The sequence below is a fragment of the Dipodomys merriami genome, unplaced genomic scaffold (genome assembly GCF_024711535.1).
Source record: "Dipodomys merriami isolate MVZ:Mamm:240054 unplaced genomic scaffold, mDipMer1.0.p SCAF_518, whole genome shotgun sequence".
Lineage (NCBI taxonomy): Eukaryota > Metazoa > Chordata > Mammalia > Rodentia > Heteromyidae > Dipodomys > Dipodomys merriami.
The window spans coordinates 14,862-21,714 of NW_027206089.1; the positions used below are offsets into that span (position 1 = coordinate 14,862).

General features: G+C 52.7%; 1 protein-coding gene across 2 annotated transcripts; it reads left to right on the forward strand.

Moving 5' to 3' along the window:
• Positions 1 to 611: 611 nt before the first annotated feature.
• On the forward strand, positions 612 to 4,514 carry Sall2 (spalt like transcription factor 2). Of its 2 annotated transcripts, XM_069998357.1 has the most exons (3): positions 612 to 768; positions 1,119 to 3,964; positions 4,385 to 4,514. In XM_069998357.1, the coding sequence occupies exons 1-3, from the start codon at positions 702 to 704 to the stop codon at positions 4,424 to 4,426; spliced, it is 2,955 nt and encodes a 984-aa protein (XP_069854458.1). In that variant the 5' UTR covers positions 612 to 701; the 3' UTR covers positions 4,427 to 4,514. The 2 variants fall into 2 exon arrangements, with proteins under 2 accessions (XP_069854458.1, XP_069854457.1); XM_069998356.1 differs by having other exon boundaries at positions 1,119 to 4,472.
• The last annotated feature ends 2,339 nt before the right edge of the window (positions 4,515 to 6,853 follow it).

Here is a 6,853-nt window from a genome sequence, read left to right on the forward strand (position 1 = left end):
TTGCGGCTACCCACCCTGAGAAACTTCTTTTGTGGTAGAGGGTTGGGGGTAGGGTGGGAATGGAAGTGAGGGACATCCGGACAAAATTTGAGTGGTGAGGTGCTGGTGAGGAGCAGATGTTTTTGGCCTCCTCTTCCCGTCTGGACCACAGACGTTTTGAGATCAGGCCACCTTCCGTAATCCACATTTTCGAGACTCAGAGAATCCTTTATCCTAAGAAAAATAAGACAAGTCTATGGCTTTGCTCTGTTGAGCAGGACTCGGTTTCCCACCGTGCCCCTGAGCTTACTGGGTGGGGGCAAGCCTGGACCAAGACAGGGGGTGGGGGGAACTGGCGGAAGGCTGGAAAGGTGGAACCCCCACCGTGACCCAAAGCACCTGTCCCCAAACACCCTGAGGCCTCCCCACCCCGCTTACCCCGCCCCCACCCTCCCGGCTCCCTCCCCTTCCAGCTCTTGCTCCTCCCCACACCCCATCCTCCCTGTCTCCCCTCTCCCAGTTTTCCCGCCCGACTCCGCCCCTTCTCCCCCCTTCCCCATCCGTGCACCCCTCCCCCTCCGCCGCTGCTCCGCCCCGCCCCCGCCGCTCTCCATCTCCGCAGTCTGGGCCGCTGGGTGCAGAGGCTGCCGCAGCTCCTGCCGCAGTCGCCTCCCCATTCCCGTTCCCCATTGTTCCCCACCCCATCCGTCCCCATCCCCGCCATGGCGCTTGAAGCCGGGAAGAGCTCTCATCTCCGGGGGGCCTGCGGGGAGTCTGCGGAGCTTGGAGGTGCGGTAGGGCCTGGCTTGGGCCGAGGTGGGGGCGGAGGGGACGCGCCTCGGAGAGTAAGGATTAAGTGGGCGCGATAAAATGCATGATTCTGGGAGTAGGGCCTAGGTTTCACAGTCATTCCCCTTCTCCCGCGGCGGAGAGGGGGGCGGTGTCAGGAGAGGGCAGTAGAGTGTGTGCCCCCCTCCCCCAGCCCACCCCATCCTCTGTTGGGGTATTAGGGTCCCCGCCGCTCAGGTCCGGCCTGATGGTGAGCCCCCCCCCGCCCCCCCTAGCGGTATTGGGCTTCTAGATTCTGTCCAGACACAACCCAATGGCACCACCACGATCTCTCCTTGTCTTCTCCCCAGGTGAAGCTAGCGAGGAGGAGCACCCCCAAGTCTGTGCCAAATGCTGCGCACAATTCACTGACCCTTCTGAATTCCTCGCTCACCAGAATGCTTGTGCTACTGATCCTCCTGTAATGGTGATTATGGGGAGCCAGGAAAACCCCAACAACGCTTCAGCATCTTCAGAATCCCGGCCAGAAGGCCACAATAGTCCCCAGGCCATGGACACAGAGCATAGCAATCCCCCGGACTCTGGGTCCTCCGGGCCCACAGATTCCACCTGGGGCCCAGAGAGGAGAGGAGGAGAAGAATCATCGGGGCATTTCCTGGTCGCTGCCACAGGTACAGCGCCTGGGGGAGGTGGGGGCCTGATCTTGGCCAGTCCCAAGCTGGGAGCAACCCCATTGCCTCCAGAATCCACCTCTGTCCCCCCTCCTCCTCTGCCTCCCCCTCCCCCGCCTGGCGTGAGCAGCGGCCACTTGAACATTCCTCTGATCTTGGAAGAGCTGCGGGTACTGCAGCAAAGGCAGATCCATCAGATGCAAATGACTGAGCAAATCTGCCGCCAGGTGCTGCTGCTGGGCTCCTTAGGCCAGACAGTGGGTGCTCCTGCCAGTCCCTCAGAGCTACCTGGGACTGGAACTGTCTCCTCCACCAAGCCCCTACTCCCCCTCTTCAGCCCCATCAAGCCTGTCCAAACTGGCAAGACACTGGTACCTTCCTCCTCCTCCTCCTCCTCTTCCTCCTCCTCCTCTTCCTCTTCCTCCTCAGGGGCCGAAACACCGAAGCAGGCTTTCTTTCACCTTTATCATCCATTGGGGTCACAGCACTCCTTCTCTGCTGGTGGGGTTGGTCGAAGCCACAAGCCTACCCCTGCCCCCTCCTCAGCCCTGCCAGGCAGCACAGAGCAGCTGGTTACTTCCCCTCATCTGGCATTCCCAGGCACCACAGGACTGTTGGCCGCACAGTGTCTTGGAGCCACCAGGGGCCTTGAGGCTACTGCCTCTCCAGGTCTTCTGAAGCCAAAGAATGGAAGTGGTGAGCTGGGCTATGGGGAAGTCATGGGTCCTTTAGAGAAGACTGGGGGAAGGCACAAATGCCGCTTCTGTGCCAAAGTATTTGGCAGTGACAGCGCCCTGCAGATCCATCTTCGTTCTCACACTGGTGAGAGGCCCTATAAGTGCAACGTCTGTGGTAATCGCTTTACCACCCGAGGCAACCTCAAAGTCCATTTCCACCGGCATCGGGAGAAGTATCCACATGTGCAAATGAACCCACATCCTGTTCCAGAGCACCTAGACTATGTCATTACCAGCAGTGGCCTGCCCTATGGCATGTCTGTGCCACCCGAAAAAGCTGAAGAAGAGGCAGTCACACCAGGTGGAGGTGTTGAACGCAAGCCTCTGGTAGCCTCCACCACAGCACTTAGTGCCACAGAGAGTCTGACGCTGCTGTCTACTGGTGCAGGCACAGCTACAGCCCCTGGGCTCCCTGCTTTCAATAAGTTTGTGCTCATGAAAGCAGTGGAGCCCAAAAATAAGGCAGATGAAAACACTCCCCCAGGAAGTGAAGGCTCAGCCATCAGTGGAGTGGCCGAAAGTGGCACAGCAGCCCGTATGCAGCTAAGTAAGCTAGTGACTTCACTCCCAAGCTGGGCACTGCTTACTAACCACTTCAAGTCCACCGGCAGCTTCCCTTTCCCCTATGTGCTGGAGCCCTTGGGAGCCTCACCCTCGGAGACATCAAAGCTACAACAGCTGGTAGAGAAGATTGACCGACAAGGAGCCATGGCCGTGGGCTCTACTGCTGCAGGAGCCCCCACCACTTCTGCCCCTGCGCCATCACCTTCGGCTTCTTCTGGACCTAACCAATGTGTCATCTGTCTCCGAGTGCTGAGCTGTCCTCGAGCCCTGCGCCTGCATTATGGCCAACATGGAGGTGAGCGACCGTTCAAATGCAAAGTGTGTGGCAGAGCCTTTTCCACCCGGGGCAATCTTCGTGCACATTTTGTGGGCCACAAGGCCAGTCCAGCTGCCCGGGCCCAGAACTCTTGCCCTATCTGCCAGAAGAAGTTCACTAATGCTGTTACTCTGCAGCAGCATGTTCGAATGCATCTGGGAGGCCAGATCCCAAATGGAGGTACCACACTCCCTGAGAGCGGAGGAACTGCCCAGGAGAATGGCTCTGAGCAGTCTGCAGTCTCTGGGGCAGGAAGCTTCCCTCCGCAGCAGCAAACCCAACAGCCATCACCAGAAGAGGAATTGTCTGAGGAAGAGGAGGAGGAAGAGGAAGAAGAAGAAGATGTAACTGATGAAGATTCCCTAGCAGGAAGAGGTTCAGAGAGCGGGGGTGAGAAAGCAATATCAGTGCGAGGTGATTCAGAAGAGGCATCTGGGGCAGAGGAGGAAGCGGGGATAGCCATTGCAGTGGCCTCTGGGAAGGAGATGGATGGTAATGAGAAAGCCACTCAGCAGTGTTCTCTGCCACCACCACCTCCTCCTGACATTGTGGATCAACCCCAACCAATGGAGCAGGACAGCTATGATGTTTCAGGAGGCAAGGAAGAGGGGGCCAAACCTGAGAGGAGCTCCAGCCCAGTGACATCACTCTCTCAAGAAGGAGAAGGTACCTGCACCCCTTTGGTAGAGGAGCTGAGCTTACAGGAAACTGTGAGAAAGGAGCCAGGGGAGAGCAGCAGCAGAAAGGCTTGTGAAGTGTGCAGCCAGACCTTCCCTACTCAGACAGCCTTGGAGGAGCATCAGAAGACCCACCCCAAGGAGGGGCTGCTCTTCACCTGTGTTTTTTGCAGGCAGAGCTTTCTTGAGCGGGCAACCCTCAAGAAGCATATGCTGCTGGCTCACCACCAGGTATCACCCTTTGCCCCCCACGGCCCTCAGAATATTGCCGCTCTGTCCTTGGTCCCTAGTTGTTCTCCTTCTATTGCTTCCCCAGGGATCTCTCCCTTCCCTCGAAAAGATGACCCTGCAGTCCCTTAATTCTGTTACCTATACTTGCTATCCTTTGATCCAGGAAGCAGAAACCAAGAGCTCCACAGAGGGACCTCCCCAGGTATTTTGTCTTTTTTCTCTGAGTTCTTACATGATATGTCTCTAGTGGCTTTTTCTCTAGTCTCTGAGCTTAGGAATTCTTGTGCTTCCAAGAGGATGGCCCCCTTAGGAATTTTTAATCCCCTCTACATTCCTTGTAACTGAGGAAAATAGGCTTTCTGCAGCTTTTACATTCTCAAGAGGACTCCTGTCCTCTTCCTTTTCCTTTCCCTTTGGCAGGTGCACCTAAGCACCCATCTTTGGAATTGCAACCCAGACTGAAGGGTCTGGCAGCTTGCTCTCAAAGGCCCAGTGTCACCCCTTGCTGAGGACTTCTTGTCCCAAGACCTTCCTGTCTGTGGAGGTAGAGGTGGATTCCCTACCTTTGCGCAACCATTACACGGCTTTCCCTGTCACATTGCTGTGCCCACCAAAACTCTGGAGTTCCAGCCTCACCTCCACCACCACTTTAGGCTTGGCATTATCAGTGCTGTTTGACCTAGGAATTGTGCCTGGGAAGATGACTCAACAGAGATCCAGAAAGGCCAAGGAGAAGATAGCCCTACTCCAATTTAGCCTTCTGCATCCAAAGCAGTACCTAAGAAGTTCATCATAGAAATAATGAACTGAATGTTCCCTCTCCCTCCCCCTGCTGCAGAAGGTGCTAGTAAAGAAGATGTCCTAGCAAGTGGTGGCTCAACCCTAGGAGGGAGGGGGAAATGAAGTGCTTGGGCTATTCTTCCCAGTAAATCTCGATTTGTCACATTAAAGAAAAGGTGACTAGTCACTATGCAAGGACATCTCTAGCCCCTCATTCATCTTGGCCTTTTAAAGTTGAGGAACAAGCAAATTTCTTGCCAAGAAGGTATTTTGGGAAGTGTTACAAAGTTGTTGGTGAGGGTCATGGATGAACTAATGCTAGAAAATTGAAGAATGTTGCTAAAGCATAAATACTGTTGGGAACCTATGGAGCAGGGGGATGTGAAGTCTTAAGAATGTGGACATTCTCATGTTCTTTTGGACTAATAGTGATATTAGAGTTCTCAGTCTTACACTGGGGATCATGGGGGATTTCCTAGCAATAGTTTCCTTCTAGTTGTAGATAATTCCCTCCTTTATCTCCTGGCCCTTGTAATTTTCACCATCCTCTCTCAAAATCCCTTTCCTCTCCAGTTTTGCCTGATTATGGACTAGGGGTATGTCTGCCATTGTCTGGTTCTAAGAGTCCACAGACTTTGGGGGACAAGCTTCAAGTAGTTCCTCCCTGTCTTGTAATGAAATGTAGTGTTTACTCTTAACATAGAATCATTTGGAATGGGAGTTCTGAGAAGAGAGGGTCTTGAATGATGGCCCCTTTCTCTGAAGTTGTAGACTCCAGAGCTTCCTAACATAGTGAAATGTCAGAGCAGAAAGAGGAGATGCTAGTATCTTTCCTCTCATCATTAAAGGTGTTTTGGCCAAATATTTGTGTGTGTCTTGATTTCATAACTAGCCAGCTCCAGTTAAGCGGGCATTCCCTGACATAGAAATTCCCTTCCCACCTACATTTCCTGCCAAAGCTGAACATATGGTTTTGAAATATGTGCTGTGTTCAGCCTTGTCCTGATACAACCTCCACTGAATATCATTTCACTGTAGAAGATTTTTGTTCCTGTGGAGTTACATAGTCAGAAAGTAAGGATTTTCCCACTGTGTCGAGTCATTGTCCAGATTTCCCCCTTATCTAGGACTTTCTACCACCAGACTTGCTGGGATTTTGTTTTCTTTTTTTTAGTGCTAGTTCTGGGGCTTGAACTCAGGGCATGGGCACTGTCCCTGAATGCTTTTTTTTTGTTGTTGGATTTTCCTGCCTGGGCTGGCTTTGTTGAATCACTGTCTTCAAATCTCAGCCTCCTGAGTAGCTAGTATTACAGGTGAGCCACCAGGTGTCAGCAAATTTCTGTTATCTGTTGTTTTTTCTTTGAGGTTGGAAGTTGATCAGTCTCTCCAAATTGCTGGCCAGCCCCCTAACTTCAGCCAGTTTTTAGAACCAAGATAACTTAAGATCCCTGGGATATCCTTTGATCAGAAAGGGAAGAAGGAAATTACCTTTTAATAAATCTTATCAATAAGATAAATGATTTTTTTTTCCTTTTTCCAGTCCTTGGGGTTGAACTCTGTCCTGGGGCAAGCTAGAACTTCAGTTCTACTTTCAGCTTTTCGATATCTTTAGTGGAGATAAGAGTCTCTCAGGAGGGCTGGGAAGGTGGCTCAGTGGTAGAGCGCTTGCCTTGCATGCATGAGGCCCTGGGTTCAATTCCTCAGCACCACATAAGCAGAAAAAAAAACCGGAAGTGTCACTGTGGCTCAAGTGGTAGAGTGTTAGCCTTGAACTGAAGAGCTGAGGGACAGTGCCCAGGCCCAGAGTTCAGGCCCCACAACTGGCAAAAAAAAAAAAAAGAAAATTCCTGCTGTGGACCACGGGTGGCTTGTGCCTGTAACCTTAGCTATTGGTTAAAAGCTAGAAGTGGAGCTGTGGCTCAAGTAGAGCTCTGGACTTGAGCAGAAAAGGTAAGAGACAGCGCGCAGGCCCTGAGTTAAGCCCTCAATAGCACCACACACAAAAAATTCTGGGCCAGAGGCATGACTCAAGAGGTCCTGAATTCAAACCTCAGTGTCAACAAATTTTTTTTAAAAAGAAAGTTCTGAGGGCCGGGCGCTGGTGGCTCA

What these genes read in the sequence shown, in the direction of transcription:
- Sall2 (XM_069998356.1), top strand. Translation starts at nt 702, where the DNA reads ATGGCGCTTGAAGCCGGGAAGAGCTCTCATCTCCGGGGGGCCTGCGGG. An exon ending in GGAGTCTGCGGAGCTTGGAG is followed by an intron (nt 769 to 1,118) that starts GTGCGGTAGGGC and finishes TCTTCTCCCCAG; the next exon opens with GTGAAGCTAGCGAGGAGGAG.